The 27,000-nt window shown below is 50.7% G+C and overlaps 1 protein-coding gene across 1 annotated transcript in view; it reads left to right on the top strand.

Moving 5' to 3' along the window:
* The first annotated feature begins 2,099 nt into the window (after nt 1-2,099).
* GALNT14 (polypeptide N-acetylgalactosaminyltransferase 14) overlaps nt 2,100-27,000 on the top strand; it is a 95,177-nt gene continuing 70,276 nt past the window's right edge. Inside the window, exon 1 of the mRNA XM_030944290.1 lies at nt 2,100-2,333. Within this exon, the coding sequence (XP_030800150.1) occupies nt 2,205-2,333 (129 nt within the window). The 5' untranslated portion in view covers nt 2,100-2,204. The remainder of the gene's footprint in view (nt 2,334-27,000) is intronic.

Raw genomic sequence — 27,000 nt, 5'->3', positions numbered from 1 at the left:
AATGTATTTCCTTGATATTTTCTATACTTCCCCTCTGTATTTTGTAATAGCTTCCCCTGAAAGCCTGGCCTACAAAAAAGACAATGTTTTAAATCCAGCTTTGAATGATAACACCCTCCAGGTGCCTTTATGTGGAAAAACTCTCCTTGCACAGAGGGAGGTCTGGTAGGAAAAAACTCAGCACCCTCTGAAAATGTGTTGGGGGAACACTGTTTACAGCAGCCAAGGTCACTTTGTCCCAGGCAGGAAAACACTTGTGGCTATTTTCTACTTGTGGCAAGGTGATCTTTTTGGTCAGAAAGCCATTCCTGATCCAAAGGAGGTATGTGAGAGGTAAAAACCAGTCTGTGCCAACAGCAGGAAGGCAAGAAAACAACTCTAAGCCATGTAAAAACTATCACTGATGTGCCTCAGCTGCTTGAAAGCTGCTCAGGTGTTTTACCTTGGCTGTCAGGACAAAGCATAAGGCAGCAGTGTGGGGAGAGAGCAGCACCTGTAGGTCCCAGCTAGGTTGGGCAGAGATGTCCTCCTGGTGGCCGAGGTGAAGTGTGATGGTCCAGCTACCCTGAACATTGGGCTGAGGAACGTTAATTGGCATGAGAAATGATGCACGCCGTGGGAACGTGTTGCATTTTCAGGTTGGTGTGGGATTCCCATGTGACATCAGGTTGGTGGCTCACCAGGGCATGAGAGCTTTCTGCCCTCTTCCCCCTGGTTAGCTCTTCTCTTACTTGGCTGTAAAACAAAGTTCAAATTTGCTGCCTGATGGACCTGGATTTCCTGCTTCTGGTAAAGGTGTTTCAAAGTCACACAGCTTTAAAACAAAGAAAGAGAAATGTCCCTTTTTGTGGATGCTAATGAAATTTTTATCTGGGCATCTTTCTGTGAATGTTGGGCCTGAGAGGCATGGATTATGTTAGAGAGAAGGGCTTATTGAGCCCTGGAAATAAATCAGAGGAGGACAGAGGATGAAGATCGCAAATGATAAATTAGCAAGTGACAGAAAACAACTGCAGGAAATAATAAAGCCAGGAGAAGTGTGGGGGAAATGCATAGGAGAGGTTGTTTACAACATGTGCATTGGACTTTCCAGCATTTGACATCTTATCTCTATTTCATTCCATATGTTACTTGATGCATGGATTCCTGTTTTTATGCGGTTTGTTCTATAGTTTTTGCACTAACATGAATGACTCACATCTGCTCCAATACTTAATTTATTCTCTAATGTCTTCTGCAAAGGTTTGCTCAGCTCATGTAATACTTGTCAGTGGTGAGATCGGAAGAGCAGCTTCAGGCAGGTGAGCAGGGATAGCTGGGTGAGACAGCTCTTTTCTGGAGTCCTATTCTGTAGTTGTCATAGGTGTTTTTTTCACCTGTAATTCCCACTTTGGCTGCCCTGTGTGGGCAGGCCCACTGTGCTGGGGCTGTGTATGGAGCCAGCAGGGAACACCCCATGGGACGGGGATGACAGCTGAGGGCAGTCCTTGCAGGACCACGGCCCGGCACTAAGCTGCTGCCGGAATACCAACAGCTGATGATTATGATTTTATTTTTTAAGTGTTCTTGACAGCTCTGGAGACACACATCTTCTCTTCCAAATCCAGTAATTAAATTCCACCTACCTGAATTCCCCCTGCTGTTTCAATTGGTTAAATTAATCTTCCCATCATGTCTGAGCCTCCTCTGAGTGTTGTTGAACGGTGGCCTCCTCTCGCCCCGGAGTCGGGCGGGGACCGGGACGGGCACCGGGACCGACCCGGGCCAAACTCGCCCAGCCCCGCGCATCCCTTGGCGTGCAAGCGGCCCGGACTCACTCAGGGAGGCAGGGCAGAGGGATGGGCGTCCCCGGTTACACACGGACACCCCCGCACCCTCCCCGTCCCCGGGGCTGTCTCCCCGCCGGCGCGGAGCGAGCAGAGCGGCGGCTCCCCGGGGACCAGCCCGGCTGCCTGCGCGCTGCACCTTTCCCGGCGAGCGGCTCCGGCTCCAGCCCCCCTCCTCCCGGCGCCTCCTCCTCCCGTTCCTCCTCCCTTCCCCTCCCCTGCAGAGCATGCACAGCCCGGGACTCGCATCGCCGGCTCCGAGGCGGGCGGGCGAGACCGTGCTCCCCGCCAGCCCCGCTGCCGCTGCCCCCCGAGCCGCCCGCGGCTCCCCCTCAGCGCCGCCCGCTGCCCCCGCCGCACTTTTCGCTCCTCCCGAGGATGAGGCGGCCGACGCGGCGGCTGGCGCTGTCTCTGTTGGGGGTGCTCTGGCTCGCCGCCCTCCTCCTCTTCTTCTTCGGGGCGCGGAGGAAGTTGGAGGTGCCGGAGCCCGAGGGACACTCGCCGGAGGTGAGGAAGGGGCGGCGGGGCCGCGGCTGCTCCGGCGGGACTTGGGCGCGATGCCGCCGCCGCCCGGGGAAGAAGTTCCCGGCGGTTTTCGGGACCCCCACCCCATCGCGTTCCCCTTCAAGTTTGGTACCGGACCTGTCCCTTTGCGGGGGGCACTGGGGCCCTTTCCGTCCCCCCCCCCGGGCTTGGTTTTTCCCCCTCTCCTCCCTCCGCTCGGTCTCGGACAGCGGCAGCCCCAGCCGCCCCCCCTGCCCCGCTTCACCGGGAGTGCCCCGGCCGCGGGTGCCGCCGCCGGTACCGGCCCTTTGTCCCGCCGCCAACTTGGAGCATCCCAGGCTCCGGGGAGCGGGGGGAGCGGTGATCCCCAAGGGAACCAAACGCGTGGTTCGTGTCACGGGTGGGGGAGCGGCGGCTCCTTTCCCCCGCGGGTCACGCCGTGCTCCCGAGCTCTGCCCGAAAGGAGAAGGGCTCGGTCCTGTCCGGGCTGACAGGACCGGAGGGGAGCAGACTTGCATGGTCCGTGTTTGGCGTACGCGGGCTGGGCGAGCCCTGCTGTTAAAGCGCGGGGCGTTCGCTGCTGGCTGTGGTGGGAGAGCCGGATCGGGCAGCGCCGCTGCCCTGGGAGCCCCGGCCGGGCTGGGGCGGGGGTGCCCGTGCATTCAATCGCGCCTTTCCGTGTGGTATCTGAGTCCCCGGAGTGACGGCACGGCAGAGATGCGAGGAACATCTCGCTGCGCACAGGGAGTGAATCGGAGGAGTTTCGCTGCCCAAACGAAAGGCAGGGGAGCTGCGAGCAGCTTCGGCTGAACGAGGTCCCGGGTCCTCTGCGGCTCCCGTGTCCTCTCCTCCTCGCTGAGAGCGGCTGGGGCTTAGCTGAGGGTTAACTTTCCAAAGGACATGGATTAGATGGTGCTTAGTTGTACTGTTGTAAATCTTGAATTAATTAATCCGGGTTAGAAGCCCAGCTCCTGAAAATACACCGAGATTTGGGTTATTGTGGCAATGGAAGGGTGTGAGCCCTCACCCCCTTTTTTTTGCACCAGTGACGCCCAGTATTGTTTGGCCCACTATATATGACAGCTTTACGTGTTTGCTGCATCTTTGGAGAGTCTCATATATGTGTCTGTCACCTCAGCAACTGAATTAACGACCTGATTGGGGAAAAAAAAAAGTCAGAACTCATAAAGCTTACTTTGATTTTTTCATCCTGAGGAATTATTGGTTTTCCATGGTTTTTTTTAAATAAAAATGATTGAAGAGGTTTCTTCAGGCTTTTGTAAATCTTTCAATCCTAGAAGAAGGGAATGAATCTATGTGACTTCAGGCCCCAAAAAGACATAATTATCTATACATTTATTTATTTATTTAAGCTGGGGAAGGCAATAAATAAGTCACTGAAAGCAGAGTTAGGAGATGAGGGCTTTCTTAACCAGAACTGTGCTTTGGTGTCGGAACTGTGTTCATAAAGATTGCAAAAAAAGACCTCCCCTGTTTGACAGGGGCTACTATAATCTCCTTGAAATGAACCTTGCTTTTCGCTTAGCACCAGCTGCCGCTGAATCGCTGCCATTTTGCAGCCCGTTTTGACTTTCTGCTCCCATTCAAGGCTCCCCCACCTCGGGGTGTAGGTTGCTGATGCTGTTACAGGCTGGTCTTGGCTCCCGCCGCAGGTGAAGGGAACTTCTGCCACACAGGATCTATCCCCACATTTTGAAGCTGCCACTGTCAAGTTGCCATAACTCCAGCAATTTGACTGCTTAAATTGCCTCTCCTTCATTTCTTCTGAATTCTCCATCCAAACAGTTGCATCCCCTTGAGATTCATAAAGTGCAGATTGTTTGGGGTTTTTTTAATTTTTTTAATGCATTGAATTTTTTGGCTTTGCAAACTCCTTTGGAACAGTATGACTTATAAGCTGCTTATGAGCATAGGGATGTGGTGTCCCTTCAGTTAACACTTCTGAATGGCTGCAGAGCTGACTGGGCTAGCAGAGACAGGAATGCTGTGGTCCAGAGAGGAGCCTGGTGCTGTGTCCTGTTGCCCTGGCCAGTGGGACTGGCTGCTGCTGATGAAAACTTGAGCAGTTAAGGGGTTGTCCTCCCAAATTCCTTGGGAATCCAGAGGAGGTGATGGATTGCTAACAGCAGCTCAAACATTGTAAGACAGCTACAGAGGGGAAATGGAGCAAATCCACATAAACTTTCCTGGCAGCATTTTCCAAGCTGTTGCCTCCCCCCTTCTCTCCCAGTTGAGCTGTATTTCTGTGTACGTGGGCACACTGTGTATCATGCCTTGTTTAGGTTTAACCTTTAGACCATTCCAGTTAAGCTCCAGCTGGTATTGCTGCCTCTTGCCTGTGCCTGTCCCCAGCAGGGCTCCCAGTACACATCCATGCTCGGTGCCTGAGCTCCCTGGCTGGCTGTGGCACTTCGGTGGCTTGCTGAGAGCTCACAGAGCTGCTGCCCTTGGCTCCATGGATGCCCATCAATCCCTGTTATTTTGGTCTGCACCCTGCCCCCTGCTTTACCCCAAATCCTGAGCCAGGTCCAGGCTTCAGCTTCCCAAAGGAAGGCTTGTGATGTTTCTCTTGCAGTCCTGTGCTGGGGTGGGCAGGGTCTCCAAGGGGCAGGACCTTGGTGTGAGGGGTGCAGTGCAGTGTTTAAGTCCTTGCTTTGCCCAAAACATGCTGCTGGCTTGGCATCCTAAGGCCCTGGTGAAGGCAGCGTTCAGGGAAGGTCCTGCAGCAGTAGCTGAGCTTTCCTGAGCTGCTCATGCCCAACCAGGTGGGTGCAGCAGTCTGTTGTAATTAGCTTAGCTTCACCTTGCCCTGTAATTTTTTCCCCTGTATTCCCCTGCAGTCCATCTCTATGGATCTCTTGCTGCTGCCCAGTGGCAGGTAGGCAGGCAGAGGGCCCCCCTTCTTGCCAGCCCTTGCTTCCCTCAATCCCTGGCGCCTCCTTTCCCTCCTCCTCCTCCTCCCTGCTGCCTGCAGCTGCTGGTGGTACATGCCAGGGCAGCAGCAGCAGGTTGAGGCTGGATTTTAGGGTGTGGGACTCCCTCCTGGCCGTGAGGTGTAGCAACCTTGCAGGGCTGGTAGGGTATGGAAGAACAAAACTGGCCATGTTTAGGACCATGAAGTTATTCCTGGGATAACTTCACCAGTCCCTCCAGTGCTGTTTTTAGTGCTGTTACTTGGGGTTTGGGGGTTGTTTTTTCTCTCTTTTCCAAGGGGCAGATCAAGCCCTGTTAGAACACCCGCCCTTTCGCTGCCCTTTGTGCAGTCCTGTGACTTGGCTGGGAAGAGGAGCTGTGGCAGGGTGCCTGCCCCTGCCAGGGAGCTTTACCCAGCCCAGCCATGGGCTCAGCCTGCAGGGAAGCCCAGCCTGATGGATGGGGCTGTGAGGACACGGGGCTGCCCGGGGTCACGGATCAGCTGGGACTCGTTGAGCCTCCCTCCTCCCCTGCCTTTTGACGGAGGGTTTCCAAGCACTTTGCAAGCTTTAATTAGTTCCAGCCTGTCTCCTTGTCCCGGCAGTTTTCCAGCTGGATAAGCCAGGACCCGGTGAGGCTAGTTGAACTTTGTATCCTTCTGTCTCTGGTGGACTCCAGAGGAATTGGAATAATTTTATCCTCTTGGAAAATCAGGCTGCCAGTGACCCACTGAAGTCACCCAGGGAGGCAGCGGTGGGGCTTGGCATGAGCTCCAGTAATCCTGGGCTCATGGCCCCATGCTGCTGCCTGGCATCTCCCCTGCCTCCCTCTGATCCATCCCCCTGCTCTGCTTTTGGGGGAACATATAAACTAATAACTTAATTACATTAAGGAATAATGAGGGGAACTGATACGCGGGATTAATTACAAGCGAAATCCCAAATTAATTGTGAGGAGTGCTTGTAGCTGGCTCTGCAGCAATGCTTTGCTGGTGTGCTGGCTCCTGTGTCCTGTGCCAGGCTGTGGCTGGGGATGCTTTGAGGGAGCAGGAGATGAGTAGGTGGGTGATGAACCCTTGGTCATCTCATTTCCTGCATCTGTATCAGACCACAGTGGCTGTGTGGCAGAGCCCTGCAGCCGGGAGGGGTTTTTGGGGGTCTGGGCAGGAGGGGCAGGACTGAAAAAACAATCTAGTTTTGGTTTGGTTTGGGATTTTATTTCCCTTCATTCCTTCCTGCATGCTAGCTTGCTCCCTCTGATGAATGGCTGAGGCACAGCTGACAGCCTCTGGAGGGAAAGCAGGTCTGTGACGGGCTTGACAGCAGGAGAAAAGCTACAGAGGAAAAGTTTCCTTTATTAAAAAGAGTGACCTGTTCTACTTGACTTGTACTAGTGTTTGCAATGCAACATCTCCTTTCTGAGTGTGCTCAAATGCAGCTGGGGAATGGCTCCTGGGAGATGTGGAGCAGCCTCACTGCCTGCCCCACTGCTCAGCACCCTGCAGGGTCAGACCTCAGTGCAAAGGGACCCTTGCCAGCTTTGTGCTTATGTGCCTTGCACCAGCCTCTGCTTCCTTCTGCATCATCGCCATCTAGAAAGCCTCAGCACCTGGAGCTCAGCTGACAGTCTCCAGATATTAAATTCCTGTCAGTTTTATAGCAGCAGAGCCACTTAACAGATTAAAATAACTGTGTATCCTGCAAAAATTCAGATCTTGACAATTAAGGGATTGAAGTGGCAAGGCTGTTGGGAACAAAAAAACCCCAAAAAACAGGCAGAGTGTTTAATACCCAGGAAGCTTGTATTGGCTGGGACTTGGCTGGGGACATGGATAGGTCCAGGATGTGAGACAAGAAGAAACTTATTTCCTGCTTTGTTGGTGAAATCCCACCCTGAAATCTCTAGGAGCAAAACCAGGCTTTCTAGGATGTGCAGAGCCTTGCTTTTGAAGGAGAGGTGATGGAATCCAGTTGCTCTCTCTCTTGCTTGTGTATTTAGTGCTGGATAAAACAAAAAGCCATGCCCAAGCAGCCCTCATCTGTGGGATCAGGCAGGACAGGTCTGGTGGAGCAGGGGTGAGGTGAGGAAGTCTCCTCGGTGGTTAAACCAGCTGTGGACAAATGGTGAGCAGCCTGCCTGGTGCACCTCGATTAATTAACCTGCATTACAGCACTCCCTGGGATACCTGTGGAACAAAAAACAGTCAATGAAAACCCTCCTAATTTTTCACTGGTAATTGCAATGAATGAATTTTGCCTCCATTACATTGTGGTGGAGCTCTGTGTTGCAGCTGTGACTGATGGGGGCATAAATATTGATTGAACAAGACCTGTTTGCTTTGCAAAACAGTGAGCTTTTGAATGTACAGGTGCCTTTCTTAGCTTGGTTCTTTTAAAAGGAGTATCAGGGAGGGAAGGAAAGGAGGCAAGGATTCTGCTTCTCTTCTGGTAAGAGTATAAATAAATTTCTGTGCAGGTGGTACGTGTTTTGTTGACAAGAACTGTTAAGCACCAGAAGAAGAAAAATACTTTTTATTGTGCTCTAAAAGGATAGAAGGAGTTGGAAGAGTCCTCCTGCTTTGCTCTGAAGGGGTGTTGGAGGTGGTGATGCTCTGAGGGTGGGATGGGCTCAGGAGTGTCATGGTTTCTCTTGTAAATTGCTTCTCCTGCCAAGGTCCCTGTTGAGCACCCTGCACGTGGAATTGCTGCAGGCTGCAGCATCCCTCTTCAGCTAGTGTGGCATCATCCTTTCCTAGGTAACAGGGAAGGGCTCAAGGCCTTGCTGCTGGGTTTTTAGGAGGACTCAGCTCTGGCTCACAGCCTGGAACCCTTGGTAACCTTTAGGGCTAGGCTTGACAAAAGTCTTACTTTTGAGCAGGGAAGTCTCCAAAATCAGCTCTGTGTCTGGATGCCAAGGCTTCAGAGACACAGCACATATGTTGAAGTGTCTGTGCTTGAGAAAGATGTTGACTATCAGGGAAGATGTTTTGTCCTATTTATCCTTTCACCACGTCGGATATGCACAGAGTTGGCTTGTTTACTCAAAAACTCACTGTTTTCTCCTCGCTCTTCCTTTCCTTGATAAGAAAGCATCATCCTGATTTATTTTGATGGGCTCATGGCCCAGGGCCTGTCTTGGCTGGGTTTATTGCTTGCTCTGCTGAGACATCTCTTGTCCCTGGCTCTGCAATGTGACCTGTGCCTCCCCACAGGCCGGGGACTCTGCACATGGGATGACTGCAGGGTGAGAGCTATAAATGGGAATGCTGTGCCTGGGGAAGGCAGGTCCAGGGAGCATTTTATGGTACTGTGACTAGAGATTTTTTGTGCCTCCTGAAGCTGAGAGGTTGGTTGTATGTGTAGAGACCAGGGCTGAGCGTGGAGGGCACACTGCTGAGCTGCTGTGGCTCCGCAGGTGTGAGCTGGGCGAGCTCCAGCATGGGAAGGGCACTGCCAGGAGATCCATCCTTGCAGATAAAACTGTCTTGTGATCCCTCATGAATGCAGGTGCAGTGTTATTGTCCCAAGCTGACAAATCCCTGGGAAGCTGAATATTGGGGTTTTGTGTGCCCAGTGTTTTCCTTGGGTCCATGGATGTGTGTGTTCTGTATGCACAGCTCACGGGGATGCCACTTTGGTACCTCTGGCTGTGCTTCTCTGTGCTGTAATCTCTTTGCCAGTGGGAAAAGTGAGCTTGGAAGAAGTTGTGGAGATGCAAAAGCAGCGTACTCTGCCTGGGAGGGTCTCATCTGTGAGGGCAGGCCAGCATTTGGTGCAATGAAACCAATTAAGGGGAATGTATCTGCGAGAAAGCAGAAGTAGGATCTGTTTAAGGAAGACGTTTGCGTGAAGGAGTAATTACGTGCAGCCTAACGACAAAGGGTGCAGCGGATTGACTATTAATTGGAGTAGCAGGAGCGGGAGATTGCTGGCATTAGCTGTGTGTTTCTTGCTGGCTTCCTCCTGTTTAAAGAAGGAAGGGGTGAGGAGCAGATGATGGGGGGGAGTTTGCTCTCAATCCACTTTCCCGTGCAATGAAAAAGCCATTTCTCCCCCTTTCTCTCCCAGCAAAATGTTCGGATTTTGCCAGCGACGCTTAGTGCAGTTGCTTACTAAGCTGCAATTAAATTGATTTCCCACCCTCTTTACTCTTTTTGGTTCCAGAATCTCAGCAGGAATCTGTGTTACAGGAAGAGTACGCCAAGGAGGGGATCTTGTGCCCCATCTTCTGCTCATCTAAGTCAGTATTACTCCACTCTTACTATGTATTTCCAGAGGAGCTAGGAAAGTGAGGCTGCCTAGGTATAGGATTTCCCATAGAGCTGCTGTTGGGGTGGGAAGGGCAGCTCTAGGTCAGGTTGGATCAGTCTATAGGGTACCTGAAAGGCCTTCTGCTGTGGGATGGGCACTGGGTGTCCTGGGAGTGCCTGGGGCTCTGGGTGCCAGTGGCACAAGAGTTGCTGGGAGGAGCAGGAGGAGGATTTCTTGTCTTTAACATGTGCCTTTGGTGAAAATGATCAGTGGTGAGAGGTTCAGCAGGAGTTCACCCCTTTGTTCTTGGAGGTAGCATTAGTTGTACCGATAGTTTGCCTCAGTCCTGCTGTTTGGAAACCCCTTAAGCACCTTGGTTAACCCTTCGTGCAGCCCGAGGGAGTGAGAGGTGTGGTGGTCGTTCGTGGGTCATTGGAGAGATGTTTGAATAAGGGACGATGTGCCACTGTCACTTCTCCACGGGGGGACAAGGTGACTTGCTGGATGCTGTACTGTCCCCAGTCAGCAGGTGCACAGATGGGCGGTGGCACTGGGAGGGTGTGGCAGGGCTTGTGTCCCCTGGCCAAACCCTGCCTTGCCACACACAGGAAGAAATTAGTGATGATTTACTGCACAGCAGCTCGAGCTCCAGCTTTGTGATATTATTTGGAGGAGCAAGTGAGCTAATGATTGCATCTCATCTCGGAAAGTACTGCGGGAAGTGCAGTGCCAGGAGAGAATTGATTCAGAAGCAAAACAGGTTCATTTTCAGATCAGGCTGAAAGACAAGGGAAAGAGAGATTCTCCTTTTTTTTTTTTTTCCTATTTTTTTTTAACTTTTGTTTTATTTCCCCTCAATCTCTAGTGAGACTGAGGGTCTTAGCCTTTCCCTCTTTGGTTTTCTTGTGGAAACATCAGCAATAAACCTGATTGGAAAGTGATACGAGGAGAGCAGGGTTCATGCGGTGCAAAAACAAATGAGCTATGAAATCACCCTCTATTCTCCAAACATTATTCACAGAGCCAGGAAAATTGAGACGGATGATTCTTTTTCTTTTGAAGCCACTGAAGGAGCAAGTCCAAAGGATGTGATTTGGCCCATGCCAGGAGAGAAATGCTGCTTTGTCCTGGCTTTCCAAATAGCTTTGCCTGCATTTAGACACACACCATTTCCTCCTCAAGGACCACCGTCGGCATCCGCCAGTTACAACCACACCTCATAACCCATTATGGAGACACACGGCTCACAAATAAGACATGAATATGTTCAGTGGTGCCTTGGCTGCAGCCCCCCTGGGCTGGATGGAGTTCCTGCACATCTTTTCTTGCTTGTGCATTGAATTTTTAGTTGCTTGTTGTTGGGTGAGATGGAGAAAAATAAAAGGGAGGAGTTACAGGCGTGAGCAGACTCGCTTTCAACGGCTGGCTTAGTTCTTCTTACAAAACGGTGATTTTAAAAGAATATATTTTTATTTAAATGAAGTTTTTTTTCACCTGGGTCTAGGTAATCTGCTTTACCCAGTGGGTTGATTCAGGATCATTCAGGATGGAATCATATCCTCTGATATCCTTTGGGATCTGCCTTGGGGGATGTTTGGCGTGCAGCCCTTTGCACTTTGACCTCGCTTAGACGAAATGCGAAACTCAGGGTCTGGTTGGGGTGGTAGGCACGTTTTCTGGTAAGGTGGATAGTGGAAAGACACTGGGAGCTGCTGGAGCTCTGGCACTGTGGGAGCCAAGGCGGAAAGGAGACTTGTGTAGCATGGTCCTGCCTTCCACAGGAATGGAGCAGGGAGGAATTGTGGCCTTCATAATGCCCGTTGCATTTTCCTGGTGCCATAATACAGTGTAATTTGCAGAGAGGCAGACTCAAACATGCATTACCCAGCCATCTGCTGCTGCCACTGGGATCCAAATGGATGAATATACAGATAGTGCTCAGAGTTAAACCATGTACGATGTGTAGGCTGCATATGGTTTGCTCTCGGTGGTACAGCAAAACTCTTTGTGAAGAAGAACCTCCTGTCCTGCCCTCCCATCCTGCAGGAAGATCTTTGCTTTAAGTCTCTTCAGAGCAAAAAGAACCAGCCCCTGTGCAGCCCTTGGGGATGTGCCCTCAGCCCAGCAGTGTGCTGGCAGCCGTGCCTGCTGGCCATGGCATGGGAGGAGCTGATTTTGGGGTGCAGACCCCCTGCAGAGGTGATGTGTGAAGGGTTTGGTCAGGAGCATTAGAAACGGTGAGGAAGTGAAAGATCTGAAAATTGAAATTAGATTTGCAAGTGGTGAGAAAGGGAATGGAATGATGAGAACAGTGTTATGTTGCCTGGTGACATGGCCTTTGTTACTGCACCTGGGCATGGATGTGTCTCTTCAGCAGGGACCTCCTGGATGCACTTGTGCACTCAGGAAACAAAAATCAGACATAAAATAGAAACACAATCTGCCTTGAGAGCTGAGAGTGAGCTCCAGCAGGCACCTGAATGCTGGGGAAGGTCATTCAGATGCTGTTCATCAGCAAGGTGAGGACACCTTCCCTCCTGAAGGCAATGCCAGCAAAGGAAAGGCAGTTTCAGTTTGGCTTTTGCAGGCAGAAGCTCTGCTCTCATGGGGGGAACAGCAGGAAATGGTGTTGGTGCTTTAGGGAACCAGCTGCTGGGAGCTGGAGGGCAATCAGCCTTCCCCAACAGGCACAAGGGGTGTTCTGGAAAGTGGCATTTCCTGGCTCTTGGTGCCTTTCTGCATCCTTGGGACCACAGCTCCTGCTGCCATCATCATGGCCAGATCCTGGCTCTGTGAATGAAAGAGAAGTTTCATTCACAGGAGTGAAGCACATCTCTGCTGTGTAACCAAACCTCTGCACATCTTCTGTTTACCCAGAGCATCGTGCTGGGACAGCAGCTGTGGCACTGGGGCAGAGCTGGTGCAGCAGCAGGTACAGGCCCAGCACAGGGATTTGCCCATGTGATAGCTGGAAATTAACTCATTAAATAAAGTAATTTGCACCTTTTAATCTCAGTGATTCCTGTGCGTGGGCACCTGTATTTAGGAGAAGAGCTTATTCTGCTTCAATTAATTTTATATCAATATAAGCTGAATAATTAAAGGTGTGAATGGAAGGCCAGGTAGCTAATTCCCTTCCCTCTGGTGCACAGACTGCACTGAGATAACCAGGAAGAGGGAGCTCCTAGCAATGCAGATGTTAGTCCAGCCAAAAGAGCCAAATGCTCCTGAGTTTCTCTGTGTAAATATCAACTGGGATCAACTATTTTTTGATGCTGGTCTCCTTGTATTGATCTTGGTTTGTGCATTGGCACCAGCTGTGTGTGTGTGGCTTTGGGCAACCCAGCATCTCTCTGTCTGAATGCAGCCTTGGCTCTCAGGATGTTCTCCCCATCTTCAGGCAAAACCAGCAGCCATTACTGCATCTGAGAGATAAAGCAGATAAATTTGCACTTTTTTCCATTGTTTCCAGAAGCTGTTTCAAGTCTCTAGGCCAGGAGTGGCTGTGTTTCACAGGTGTTTCATTACAGTAGGATGGATGCCATTGATAACTGGCTATTTTTGCCTCAAAATCACAGGGAACTTTTCAGAATTGTGTTAATCCAATGAAAGAGTAAAAACTTTCAAAGTGTAAAAACTGGGGACACTTCTACTTTGAGAACAAACTAATGCTTGACGTTAAAAGTATGATATATCTCAAGTCCTGAGGCACAGCTAAACTCATGCCATGCTCAGGATTTCTTCTCCTCCCTCGGTAATCCTTTCCCAGTACATCAGGCAGGTACAGGAGATTAATTTGCTCAAGCTCTTAATGTTTGCTCCATGTTACAAGGACCCAAACTCCATAAGAGGCTGGCTTTCACTGAGGGAGGCTCTCAAGCCACCCAGTTCATCCCAGTGTGTGCTTAAGGGCTTTTGCTGTGTGGGATTTCGTTTGGAGAGAACGTTCAGGGAAGGCAGCGCTCACTTTTCTGTAAGCAGGGCTGATTTCAGTCCTGTAAGGAGCACGGGGAAGTTTGATAACCCAGCAGCATGGTTCAGTGCCTTCCCTTGTGCTGCCTGGCTGTGTTCTTGCAAGGAGCCACAGTGTGATTACAAGGGCTGTTAAACGCCCTTAATATTCACGCTGTTGGAGGGAGCATTACTCCTGCCAGCTCTGCTGTCTGCTGCTGTTTGCAGTAGCGTTGCATTGATGATTAAATCACCAATGCCACAGTGAGTAGTGTGTGAAGCCCCTCCAGCCAGGAGATGCAAAAGCAGAGTTAAATCCCTCCTATTTGTCCACTTCTTTTTTTTTTTTTTTTTTGCTGTCTCTTAACAACATTTTTTTTAAGCAAACAAAGCACAGCGGAACAGTTTGGAGCCATGAAACAAGATGGGAAATGAGCCCCTTGCAGAGAGGTTAAGAGAACAGGGCATGGGAACTGTGAAGGGAAGGAGCTGGAGGGCTCAGGGCAGCCCATGCTTGATGCAGCAGTGCTTTACATGCTTCTCCTCATCCTCTTTTCAGGCATAGAAGGGAGAAGCAGCAAACTGAGTAATACGTATTTGTGTGTATACAGTGGTACGTACTTGGTGGTGCAGCAGACCAGGGTGTGCTATGATTGTGATGTGGGGAGGCTTTTGGAACTGAAGCCAGGGGCTGTTTTTCGTGAGAGAGCCCTGTTGCATCCTAACCTCTTCTGGATGGGGAGCTGCTCCCAGTTGATGCTGGGTTTGGAGAGTGTTTGTACCCCATCATGCGTGAGCCACTGCCACAGCTCCCGTGTTTCCTTGTCTGGCACTGGGATGCAGCTATTTCTCCAGCAAAGCCATGTCCCTCACGTGCAGCCTCAGCTGCCTCAGACAATCTTCAGTATGCCAGGTATTTGAGGGACAAGAGCCAAAAGCAGATTCTTGGCACCCAGTTCTGCTTGTTGGTCTCTTCTGCACCCCTCTCTGTCCCCCAGGGCTGTGTTCACACTTCCTTGTGTGCCCTCCTGCTCGCGGGTATCTCAAGCAGGTGGCTTGTCTTAGAGGAATCCCCACACTTCCTATTTGGCCCAAAAGGTGCAGTGTCCATCTAGCCATAAAGACTCGGATTTTCCTTTTGGGGCCAGGGGCCTAGAAACTTCGGTGGTTGTTTGGGAGAGAAGTACCGAGCCGAGCATCCTCAGCTGCAGGGAAGTGCTGGGGACTTCCCCAAGGCCGGCTCCCGGCGGGACTGCAGCATCCCCCCTTTTGTGCACAGGTGTTGCCGGGGAGAAGGCTGGCATTTCCACAAATGCCTTGTTTGCCTGGCCTGCCGTGCAGGCTGTGGGTGAGGAGCCCTGACAGGGTAGCCATTAGCGGAGCTGTCGGGCAATCGCTCCCGTCTGTTCGAGTTAGGGAGAGCAGGGGCCGGGGACGCCTGGCTGGGCGCCGGCAGGAGCTGCACTCGGAGCCTCCATTGATTTCTGAGCTTGTCACGCTGTTCATTAGGAGAGGGAGAGCAAACGAGGTGCTTAGCAGAAGTGCTCCAAGTCGATCCTGACGGAGTATGTTTCTCTGCTGCCTGGTTAGGGGCAAAAAAAAAAATAAATTCTTGCCCAAGTCTCTTCTGCTTGTAGAGTGTTCAGCCTCAAACCTCCTGTCTTCCAGGAGTGTCTGCCAGGATCTCCCCTGGCACTGCCCTGTCCTTGCAGACTTTCTGCACTCCCCCTCAGTACAGCAAGTTGTGCTGCTGGTGCTTTTGCTTGTGGGATGATTTTGTTCCCTGTCCCTCCCTCTTGTCCTTCCAGGTTCCCACAGCTGGGTCCCTGTTGCGTGCTGCGCTTGCTGTGTCTCTTTTTTGTGCTGGAGCTGCATTGATCGAGGCAGTAAATCAGCTGGCTGGTGCTGTGGATATAAATGATGGATGTAATGAACCAAGGGGGAAAAGAGGGAAAAAAAAAAAAGGAGGGGGAAACAGAAGGAAAAATTGGGAAGAAAACAGCATACTCAACAATGGATGGGCTATGAGGTGAAATATCTACCTTGGCCAAGGCCCCTCAGCACAGCAGTGTCTGGTGGTGCTGCAAGAGGACCTGCTGGGGGAAGAAAAGGGGGTTCCCGTGCATGCAGAGCTGTGCTGGCAGCCCACCTTGCTCCCACGTTTGCTGACAGCAGCTAATGGATGGTGGAGATAAGGATGGAAGCTGGTATCTGCCGCGTGGGCTGCGCCACAGGGCTGGATAGAGGGCACCAAATGGAGCTAAATCAGAGGCCAATTTACAGTCTTGCTGGCTACAGCTGCAGGGAAGGTTTGAGATACTATTGTTTGGATGTCTCTGCAGCTCTTAAGGTTGCAACCCCTTCATTTGCTTTCTGCCTTAGCTGGGTTTTTTTTTTTTTTGAGTTTTAAAGCACTTTCCTGCTGGTGAAAGGCCGAAAGCCCCCAAGGCTTAAGCCTTCTACTGATTTCAGCAGTTTCTAGGTCTTTGAGCTGGTTGTGCTCTGTCCCTGAGTTTTGGGGATGTAGAAGGAGGTTTGGAGCTGAGTCAGTGGCATCTCCACCTGTGGGTTGTTATCCAGCTGAACAGAGCCTGGCAGCTCCCCGTGGGCCACAAACCAGATGTTGTGTGGCAGTGATTTAAAGTCTCCGTCATTTAGAGACAAATCAGTGATAATGAGTCTCTTTTTATAGAGAGGGACTTTGAGGCACGAGAAGATTTAATGGCAGACGCTCTGTAAAATTAGCTACTTAGCTAACTTTAGCGAAATCTTAGCCAAATGAACTAAAAATGAGCTAAATTCAGCGAAAATCGTTGGAGAATTGTCAGTCTGGATGGAGGGAAAGCAGAAATTGAAGGGGAAATTGAGGCGTTAGTAGCACGGATGAAGTTGTAACACCAGTTGGTAGTTCAGGAACATGCCCCTGCCTTGGGGATGCTGCTGAGTTTTGGGTGTCTCATTGGGATGGATCCTGGGTTGGAAGAAATTAAGGTGGATGATGGGAAGTTATTTGCAGGGAGATGAGAGTAATTGTCTTGTGGACCTGACTGCTGCCGGGCTTTTGTGGCTTGAAGCACTTGATGGCTGGCAGCAGGAGGGTTTGGTGCCTTCACGGTCACCCTCAGCCACAGCTTTTGTAAGAGGAAAAATAGATGTGGGACAAAAGTGTCTCATGACTCACGATGGTATCTTGAGGGCAGAAAAATGGGCCAAAGCCTCGCTCCTAGGGGGGCTGTGTGTAGCTGTCAGTGCAGAGAGGTCTGCACCTTCCTGCCCTGTGTTGGTGGCAAGGGGCCTGGTTGGATGGGTCAGGAATGATTCATTTTCTGAGGTTGGGTGTGGAGAAAAAAACAGGGCTATTGTAGTCTTGTGCCCTTGGAGGTGAAATACGAGGAAGGAGAGCTGAAGAAAAGCCTCTGAAGTGGCTGGAGGAGGAGGTGAAAGAGAGTAAGATGAAATCCAATTCTGTGTGCCTGGCTGTTGGCCAGGAGGATGTGGTGAACTTCTGCTGTGTGCCTCGGGATCTGTCACGACCAGGAGCACTTAGGAGCTATTTTTCCTCCAGCAGAGCTACATCTTTCTGCAGATGTTAAGTTGACAGAAACAAGATGGATTGTTGCAGAAGTACAAAGGGCTTGGATGTACATTTTTCCCTTTATCCCAATTTATGTTTGAGATAGTTGTAAGCCCCATGGAAAATTATCCCTGGTAGAGGATCTGGTGATGTGCTAGTGGCTTTCTGGCTTTTGGCTTTTCCCAGAGACAATTCCAGTGGACCAGCCAACGGTGTCAGTGGTAGTGGCCAGCAGTGGTGAAGCCAGTGCATGGGGTCCCCATCTCCTCCTCCATTAGCTAGAAAGCTTATGGATCAGGAGGGACTGGAGTTGTGGTTTTGTGGACTGTGCTTGAGCTGGCAGAGTTGTTTTATCCCAGTCATTTTGTCCAAGTGGTGCAGAGTCAGGAGGGCATGTGTGGAAGCATCTCTGCCTGCAGCAGTGGGGCTGGGGACCACAAAGTGGGACCTAAAGCAAACCCCAGAGCCTGCCCTCCTGCAAGGGATGAGAAGAGAATGCAGAGCTGTGCAGGGGTTTGCTCAGCATTCCCAGTTGGCTTCTGGGACAGGAATTACTGTGAAGTTTTCAGGAAATATGTAGAGGCAGAAATATAAGTAATCTCTCAGTTTGCAGACTGTTCTGATGAACTGATGTCTTCAGGAGTGACAAACAGGTCGTGCAGTTTTTGGGCTTCGTCCAGAAAAAAAACAACCCCTGAATCCCAAAAACCAACACCCTGCCATTTAATGTGGTGGGTAGGGCAAGGAAGAAATATATCTCTCTGTTTCATTCACTTCCATCAAATATGTTATCAGGAAGCATTGTTTAGTTTAGGAATTTATTTCTCCTCTCTGGAAACCTGTGCCGGCGGGGCAGACCCTAGCAGAGGGTTTGGCAGTGTTCAGCATGTGGGTGAATGTGACACACAGTCTCAGTTCACTAGCATTGTTCTGGGCAGTGTGGGCTTGTGTCCCATCCTAACCCCGACCTCAGTTTTCCTCCTGCAGCTCCAGTGTGCCCAGCAGAATGTGGGGCAGCTGGGACAGCTCTCACAAGCCAGTGTAGTTTTTTTGGGTTTGTGGGTAATAATGAGCTGCCATAGGAAATAGCAGTTTCTTTTAAAGCAATCTTCTCTACCAAAGTCCCCTTGAATTTAATGAAGACTTAGAAAGTTGTTCCTGCAATTTTTACGCTGGCATATAGATATCCATAAAAGAGCCCTCCCGTAAACGGAACAGAGAGGAAACCATTCATTTTAGCGTCTGTGCATTTATGGATTGATTTTTACAGAATCCTATTAGTTTCACTGCCAGTAAATGGCATGAGGACTCTATTTCAAACCAGACAATGTCAGGATATAGAGGTGGGCATTAAATATCATCCCACCTGTTGCTGTTCAGCTATGCTGCTTGTGTCTGAGCAGAATGTAATGGCAGAGGCCAGGAATGCCAAGTCGATCTCTTCCAGCTCTTTGCTTTGTAAAATCATTAGGAGCCACAATAAGGTAAGGGGCTGGCATTACACTGGTTCAACAGCCCCTTAAATAGATCTGATAATTTTTGTGCAATGCTTTCTTAAAAACAAAGGAATTAATACTCTCCTGTAGCTGTTCGTGGTGCTGCTTTTGAGAAAAGAATGATTTATAACGCTCCTCTTAAATAAACAAGTTAGATACAATGAAAAAGACCCCCAACCCCATGAACCAGAGACTGCTACTCTGCCCCAAAAAGCAGACAATTCCTAGATTTTTTGTTTTCCTCCCCCTCTGTCAGGTAGAGGACAGAACATTCTCTCCCAACCCAGAGGGCTGCTGACAGCCCAGCTCTACCTGCCCATTTTACACTCTTCCTTCACGTGATGTTTGAGCTGCTGACAGCCAGATGGTTTCATAAACAGCCACCTCTCTCTGGGCCAAGGGTAGCTCACCTTCCAGTGTCATTACCCAGCTCTCAGATTATTACAAATGAAAACATGCTATTAGTGTAATTTCCATTTCCCCCCTCCCTCTTTAAGCTCTCTGCTTTGTGCATCCCACTTGATTTTTGGCAGTGTGATGCTTTGATTTTTGTTGGTGGGTGGTTTTACTCTTTGATTCCAATTCCAGCTGCATTTAGTTTGCGGAATGTGGGGACTTTGCAATTAAAACCAAAACTGAGCCACACACATCAAAACAAGGCAGGAAAAGCAAGAGGCTGACACTTGGAGAGTGGCACAGCAAACGGGGAACATTGCTTAGCCATGGCCGTGCCAGTCTCCTGCTTGGACAAAGCAAATCTGTGATGCCTTACTGGACTGCTTGGAAAAGGCAAAGTAATGTGGAAATCATACATGTATATATCCATATGTGTATTTTCCTATATATAGGTTTTCTGTAGCTGAGAGGGAAGGGGTTGTTGCCAAGATCAGTGGTGTAGCCTCAGATGCCATGTGCTATTTAGGGACTTGATGCTGCTGGTTGTCAGCCATCTGATCACAGACACAAAAATGTGCTTTGGAGTTGTTTCTCCTGTTTTACCTCTGTGGGCTGACCAGGTCACCCCTGTGCTCCTGCTGCTCTTGTTGCAGTGGAGACTCAGAGGATGTCACTTCAGACAGAGAAAAGGGCCATTTTGAGGGTCAGAAAAAAGAGAAGGATGTTAATAAAAGAGCCTGACCCTGAGCTTATCCTCTCCCTGGCTGTTAGGCTGCTGCTCACATCCTTGGTCCTCTGTATCTTGCAGGCTGTGGAAGTAGAGAGCTGCCAGGATGGACGCTGGTGCCCCAAATCCCTGCTATCCCCCTGCCCATGGCAGGCACCTGCCAGCACAGCCTTGCCAGGAGAGTTTTCCTGCCTCAGTGCTGGGAAATGGTTTCTAGGGTTGGAAGAGCACGTGGCTCTTTCCTCCCTGGGCAGCCTTGGGCTTCCCCATTGGAGCTCGGCTGCACTGCCCTGGGGCTGCTGAGACTCGTGGGGAGCCAGCTCAGCTCTGAGCTCCCCAAAGTGCTGCAGATGCTTCAGAAGTGATGCAAAAGCCTGCCCTTTTTGAGATGTGTAATTTCTGAGTGCAGCAGATGCTGGGAGCTGTGTTTGGTGTGCGTTTGTGCCAGGGCACCTTTAAATTGCAGGGCTGAGTTCCTGGCAATAATAGGATTTGGCTGTAACATCTGTAGCCTAAATTTCATCCTGTCCCAGGGCTTCTGAGACTAGCTGGAGCTGGATTTTTAAAATTTAATTTAATTTTATTCTTTTATGCTTGAATTGGACTGTGCCCAAAGAGCTGGCACATACACCTGCAGCTCTGGGATAGCCCAGCATCTGGGCTAACAGCTAATAGCATATTCCCAGTGGGTTTACATCCCATGGGGAATTTCAGGGTCTCTGTGGGCCAAGCAGTCCCTGTTCCACACTTCAGCTGTCCCATCAGGACATGGAGAAAGGATGGGGAGGCCTGGGGGAGGCTGTGCTGTGCTCTGGGGGCACAGAGCAGGACACCCTGCACCCAGGTCACTGCTCAGTGCTTCCCTTCCTCGCTGGGAAGCCTGGGAATGTGGCCTAGAAGCATGGCAAAAGCTCACTTTGCTTCACCCAGTCTGATGGTGAAAAGCAGCTCCCTAGGTAAGGCTGTAATGAAAGTTATGCTCAAAGCAGGGCTAAAATCCCGTTTCTTTTGCCCTTTAATTATTTAATTTATTTTCTATATTTGACGTGCTTGCTCTTCGTGAGTCAACTGAATTTTCATGTTGTTTCTTTTTTTTCTCAAATATTTATCTGTGTTGGCGGAGGGAACATTTTAAAATTAGTTTCTCAGAACTTGCCCTAGATGCCCTAGTGTCTCTTCTGGCTGCTTCTGCTATGGAGTGGTTACTTACATGCTCCACATTTCCCACATTTTCCCTGCTGCTTCCAGCGAAGATAAAATGTTAAATCAAAACACAACGAAGAATTTTAATTTTATTCCTCATCTTCGCCACTTGGGAAATAAAAGGCTGGTGGGCTTAGCCTGGTGCTGGCAGCTGAGCCCTGCTCCAGTAGTGCTGGCTGCCCATTCCTGTTTGGCATTGCAGAAGCTGGGCAGAAGTGAGGGATAAGCCACAGTGAGCCTGCTGGAGCTCAGCTGTGACATGTGAAATAGCAGAGCCCCTGCCAAATGCCCTGTGGAGGGGAAAACCATCTTGTCCTGCTGTACCAGGATCCTGGTGCCTTTTAGCAGCCTGCATTCGTATTTTAGAATGAGGAGGCTTTTGCTGCTTTTCTTTTTGTAGTCACATTTAAGTAGGGAGGCAGAGGACAGGACTGTTGAACAGCCTTTCCTGGGTAACTTGTGAGGACAAGCAGGGTGCTGCCATGTGAATTGACAGCAAATCCTGCCTGCTTTTGCTCCCTGCCATCTTGGAGAGCTGGAAATGGTGCAGGGGGGGACACAAGGTGATGGCTTCTCTGCAAGAAATAGCCTCAGGATGCTCAGTCTGGGATGGAGGACAGGGGTTGTGCTGGAGGTCTGTAAAGTCATTAATGGCAGACAAGTGGTGGATAGGAAATAGCTCCCATCTCTTCCTGGACAAAATCTGGGATTGTCAAAGAAAGCTGGAAGGGGCAGGTTCAGTGTGCTGGGACACAAGCTGCTTGTGGAGCCCCCTACAACTGGATTTTCTAGGTGCTGAAAGTCTGGCTGTGTTCAGCAGTGGCTGGACAAGATGCATGGGGAAAAGGTCTGGACAAGTGTTAAATGAGATCTTCTTTTTGCCCTGCTTCTCTGAACGCCACCTTCCTCAGCTCAGCAGTTTTAGAGCTGGGTGGTCCAGCTGGATCCTGCTGAGCCCCTGTCAGTGCAGGCAGCTGGGCAGATGTGTCTGTGCCTATCTAGGACAGGGAGGAGGCTGCATTCCTGCTGGGGCTGCTCTGCATCTTGCTCAGGAGCTTAAAGCAGCGCTTCCCAGGGCCAGAGCACAGCACAGACCATTAGTCTTGCTGAGTACAGCTATGATTGTGCTTAGCACTGCCTTCCTATCTCTCCTGGCTGAACCATAGAGCACTTTGCTATGATTAATTCAGCATGAAGCTCTTAAGTGAGCATTATTGCCCCGTGTTAAAGCAGACATAAAGGTTGCTGGCAGAGCAGGAGCAGAAACTCTCTGCCATACAGATGTTCACCAGCCTGGCTGTCTGCAGCCACCAGTAGGTCCCACTGGCCTTCTTTTGTCTCAGCCCTTTTTAGGTCCATTTTGTTGCCCTTGAGATATTGTTCGCTTTGCTGCAAAAAAAAAAAAAAAAAAAAAAAAAAAGGGAGGGGGGTGAATTCAGATGCTGAGCTGTACCCAGTAGTTTGGGATTAAAACAGTCTCTTTGACTGCATAGATGAAAAGTCTTGGCTTGTGTAACCAGTTATTTCTGGTGCATCTCTCCAGGCATCTGCCTTGATGTGGGCAGCAGCAGCAGCAGCAGCATATGCTGCTGGCTGCACAGGGACCAGTGCTGTCACCATCTGTGTGCAGGCTTGCTGGGGCAGCGGCAAGCATTGCTGCTGGGGCTCTGTGCCCCTGCCTTTCCTTCCCAGGGCTGTGCATGAGCCTGGGGCAGGTCATCCAGCTCAGAGCTGGGAGCCTGTGGTGCCGTGTCCAGAGCTCTTCACATCTTGTGAGAGTTTTTCCTTCTTCGGGCTCTAGCGAGGGTATGAAGATTATGAAAGCTCTCAGCTGGAGCTTTGTGCTCTGAAGGTGCTGTTACAACAGTAAATCAAGTATAAAACCAGTCAAGTGGGGTTTTTACAGCCATCAGGACCAGTGTTGGTTGAGATGTCTTATGCACAGCTGATGGGACCTCTGCACTGGCTGCTGTGGTTTTGGGCAAGTTCATGGAATAGCATGTCTGGTGCTTGGCACATCTTCTCTATCCCACATGCTCTTCCCTGAGGTGGTGTGGCTTTAGCTTGCTCCAGCATGCCTCTCAAAGCCTGAGTGTACCTCCAGGCATCTTCTCCCTTATGTTTGAAGACACACTGTGACTGGTGCCAAGGGTTGGGGTAGTGAGGGGAGATAGAGACAGGCCTGGAGCTGGAAGAGAAGAGCTGCTGGAGTGTGTGGGAGAGGGTAAGGATGGAAAAAGGTCTATGAGAAAAAACAAGCCCAATGGATGCCTAACATTAAGAGAAGCAGCATGACCAGCTTGGGACTTGCCTTGTGCTTTCAGGACCATCCAGACAACAGAAGGTTGTGTTTCATCTCTGGTTACACAGGCCCAGCAGGAGTGGTGTGAGACACTTCCCTCCAGCAGCGTGAACCTCCTTTGCAGTTTCTACTGCCCTGGTTTCCACCAGGAAGCTCAGCTAAGGAGGCATGGCTCCTCAGCAGGGAGATTCCCTTCCCATGTAGCTGTGGCCCATCAGGCACTGTGTATCTGAACCTGCATGCATTAACCAGGTCTCAGCCATATCCCTCCTTTCTTTGCCTGCCTGGCCAGAGTTTGCCAGCATCTTGTTTCCCTCTGGCTGGAAAGACTGGCTCCTCATTTCCTTGCAGCTACTGCCAGCAGCAAACACGACCTGATTTGTATTATCCCGTGTCTGATCCCACCTAATCCTTAATGCAGCTCTGCAGGCAAGGGCAGCGTGTTGCTGCTGGAGCAAGAGGGATCAAAGGCATGTGGGCTGGGATGTGGCCCAGGTGGGTGATGGGACTGTCTAAGTGTGGGTCTAGCCTCTGCTCTCCACTCCTTGTGTCACACAGGGGACTTTCCTCCCTTCCCACAGCTTTCTGAGGGCAGGGAGCTTTGCCTTCAGCAGTTAGTGCACAGCTGCTGGAGGAGCTGATGTGTCCACCCAGCATGAGATGCTCCCCATGGAGGAGAGCGTGGGGCTGTTCCAGAGCTGACTCTTTGGGTTCAGAGGTCCTGGAGGTGTTGCCTGTCAGCTTGTTTCTGGTGGTTGGGTGGACAAGCCTTGTGTGGTGACACCTCTGTGCTGCCTAGGCACTAAGTGGGACATGTGTTGTCTTGCCACCCAGCTGTGCTGCAAGAGGCTGAACTGTGCCCACGACCATTGCCACTGCCCAAGCCTGATGGTGCCAAAGCTTATTTCTGCCTGGATTTGAGCTTTGCTGCTGGCTTGTAGTGTGATTGCTCTGCTTGCCCACATGCATCTTGTGACGGAATGTCATCTATAGGACTGCTCTGGTGGCTGCATGGAAGGGGATGAGGTTTGAGACACTGAGATACATGGCAGGGCTTGCTGCCCCCACGGTGTGTGGAATTGTGGAGCTTAATGTGTGCATGCCATGAGCCATACTGCCTGGGTGGAGGAAATCAGACAAGGGGACTGGTCCAAGCCCAAGCAGGAGATGCTCACCAAGACTTCCATACTGTGTTTTCATGACTGAAGACTTCAAAAATGCTCTTTTGCTTATTGCAGTGAAATGTGTTTTTGTATGTGAGAGAATCAGTGCCAAATGCAGATTGGGTTTTTTTATGATAATAACAGCAAAGCTCAATGCTGGTTCCTGGTTTCCATCCAGATCCCCATGCTCTTGGATGTTTTGAGTTTGCTGCATCAGGAGACTTAGCATGGGTTTGGTTTTTATGATGCCCGTGCTGCGGCTTCCGTGCCCAGACGTGGCTCTGCTCAGGGTTTTCCCATGCAAGCAGCAGGGCTGTGCTGCTGGAGGATGGCCAGAGCCTGGAGATCTGCCTGTCATCTGCCTGGCCAGGCCACACCAGCCATGTCCTGCTTCTGTTTTTCCCCATCCCCAGCCAAGCCTGCATCAATCCCAGGCACAGCACTTGGGGCTCCCGCAGCGCCTGTGCTCACGGCTGGCCAGGACCCACAGTCCTTCCCCAGCAGGCTGGATTATTTTAATACTTGCCATCCCTTCCTAGGGTGCATTTCTCACTAGCCAGCACTGTTTTTTTAATTTCTATTACTGAGCTGAGATAGAGGAAGGCTGGGCTGACACATGTGCTCTAAATTATGCTGCTGTATCTGCGGTGCTGTCAGTCATGGTGTGCCCAGGCCGAGGATCTTGCAGACACTCCAGCAGCAGGTACCTGAGGATCAAAGGTTTAGATCCGTTCTTGCTGTCACAAATGTTTTATATCTAGTTTCTCCTTGAGGGGAGTTGAGGGGAGGATGGGCTGCTACATCTGAGGAGTACACACACCCTGGAGCATCGTTGCTGTGACCTGAGCTTCATCTCCCTGCACCTGTGTGTTGAGGACCAGCTCTGGGCTACAGAAACACCTTCCTCTGCAAAATGTGTGTGTTAAGATGAGGACATGGGTCACCAGTGCTTTTTGACAGAGGGATGGTGTCTGACAGGCAGGCACTGGCAGGTCCTGAGCCTCAGCTGAGCCCTGAGAGTTTGCCCCACAGGTCAGTACCCCACAGCCTCTGCTGCCCCTGCATCCTTCTGCAGCATGTGTGTTAGGGCAGCTGTCATGTTTCCCAATGATGCTTTTAAATCTATTGGGGAAGTCGAGCTTTGTCCAGGAATTTCTGCACTGCTGCCACCACAGCTGCTTGATACGGTTTGGACTGGGCTGGGCTGCAGCACATCACTGCACAGTGGGCAGGAAGGCTCTCTGCAAGGGCTTGGGGCATTTTGGTTAGTCACCAGCAAGGGTTTTCCTCTGCTCTTCCCGCTCTGCTGGAGGTGAGAGGTGGGAAAAGGGGAAAAAAGCCCTTGTACTGGAGCTGCTCAGCACAGGCCGTGCTCCTGCCCAGTGGGAGCCCTGTGACTTAACTGTAGGAGCAGGGAAGCTGAGGAGTGCTGGAGGGAGTCCAGGGCTTTTCCACAACCAGAAATCAAGTGCAGAAGTGGGGAGTTTGGTCTGACAGCATTTCTTGTCCTTGCTGAGCTCCTTCCTTGGAGCAGGTTGTGCCTTGGTGCTGTCGTGGTACATGTCTGCTCCCCAAAGCAGTTAGCTGTCAGAGGGAGGGGGAAGGGTGAAGCTGGTGGCTTCTTAAAGGCAGCTAAAGCCATGTATGTAACTGTCCTGTGTGTTTGCAATTACTGTATTTTTGTTTAATACCTATTTTATGATATATGTGGTTTTTAATAACCTTTCCCTCCCTTGGAGATGCTTCACATTCACTTGCTGCTGTTACCATCACTCCTGTTGCTGCCTGCCTTGGGAGGGTGGCTGCTCAGGGAAGGATACTAGCATTAGTTTCTAAAGCTGTGTAAAGATCCTCATGGAAGCAATTACCAGATGGATTACCCCTGGCTTTGCAGCTGTGAAAAGGCCATGTTGGGTTGAGGATGCTGACTATATTAACAGCACGATCCCTTCCTTCTTGGGAGGAGTGATTGGGATTAACCTCCTGATTTTTAAAGGGCTGGGTTCAAAGCAGGACATTCAGAGCAGGGATCTGCCTGGCTGGCTCCTTTATTCTTCCCTCCCTGTTCCCTTTCCCCTTTCCTTTCCCCTGATGTGCCCTGTCCCAGGCTGTCCTCTGGCACGTGGGAGCCGCAGCTCCATGGGGAAGGGGAAGACCTTCCCTGACCTCTGAGGTGCTCCAGCTCTGTGGTTTGGTAGGAGTTTTGGCTCTTATGCAGGAGGAGGAGCAAAGCTCAGCTGGAGACTGAGTACAGCTATGGGCTCCTAAGTGCTAAATCATCTGCTGCTCCTGCTGAAGCCTGGGAAGGCTGGTTCGACCTTCATGGCTGGGAAGCAGCTCATGTCTGTCCTGAAAGGCACAGAAGGAAAACAAAACACTGTCTGTCCATGTAGGAGCTCCCTTTTGCTACTTTATTTACCCACCATCGCTCTGAGTTCTTTTCAATATATTTGACCTCTTGTGATGCTGGAAATGTGCTGAACCTGGCTGGTGTGGGGGGCACACAGGGGATGTTGCCTTAATTTCTTTCCCAGTGAGTGCCCTTTGTAATTGGTGATGACCTTTGGGGAGCAGCTCTTTCACTCACCCACACTCTGGCCATGCAGCCAGCAGAGGATGGCACTGAGTGGGGGCAGTGGGCTGGGGAGGGGCTGCCTGTGGGGCACCAATCAAT

This window comes from Camarhynchus parvulus, chromosome 3, assembly GCF_901933205.1.
Source record: "Camarhynchus parvulus chromosome 3, STF_HiC, whole genome shotgun sequence".
NCBI classification, from domain to species: Eukaryota; Metazoa; Chordata; class Aves; order Passeriformes; family Thraupidae; genus Camarhynchus; species Camarhynchus parvulus.
This window is presented reverse-complemented; position numbering and strand designations above follow the sequence as displayed.